Source organism: Buceros rhinoceros, unplaced genomic scaffold, assembly GCF_000710305.1.
Source record: "Buceros rhinoceros silvestris isolate BGI_N320 unplaced genomic scaffold, ASM71030v1 scaffold21548, whole genome shotgun sequence".
Lineage (NCBI taxonomy): Eukaryota > Metazoa > Chordata > Aves > Bucerotiformes > Bucerotidae > Buceros > Buceros rhinoceros.
The window spans coordinates 614-877 of NW_010425403.1; the positions used below are offsets into that span (position 1 = coordinate 614).

A 264-nucleotide genomic window follows, 5' to 3' on the forward strand; every position below is an offset into this window, starting at 1 on the left:
GAGGCTGCTCGTCACAAGACCCACGGCTAGAGGCATGGATCAGGAGCGCACCGATGGGGCGGGACACGAACCGGTCGCAGCGTTACACTCCTCCAAACCCTCCTTTCTCTTACCAGAGCCTGGGGGCCAGGTTAGTGGCGTCCACATACTCCCCCCACATGCAGGCCTCTCCGCCGATCACCAGCTCCTTCTGCTCGGGGCTGCCTGCCAGAGGACACAGCGGTCAGGGGAGGGGGGGGTGGCAGGCAATGGGGTGACCCATCA

General features: G+C 64.8%; 1 protein-coding gene across 1 annotated transcript in view; it reads right to left on the reverse strand.

The window, feature by feature from the left end:
* Positions 1 to 264, reverse strand: part of HEXA (hexosaminidase A (alpha polypeptide)) — a gene marked incomplete at both ends in the record, with an annotated part of 5369 nt that overhangs the window by 376 nt on the left and 4729 nt on the right. Inside the window, 1 exon segment of the mRNA XM_010141147.1 lies at positions 89 to 204. Coding sequence (XP_010139449.1) covers positions 89 to 204 — 116 coding nt within the window.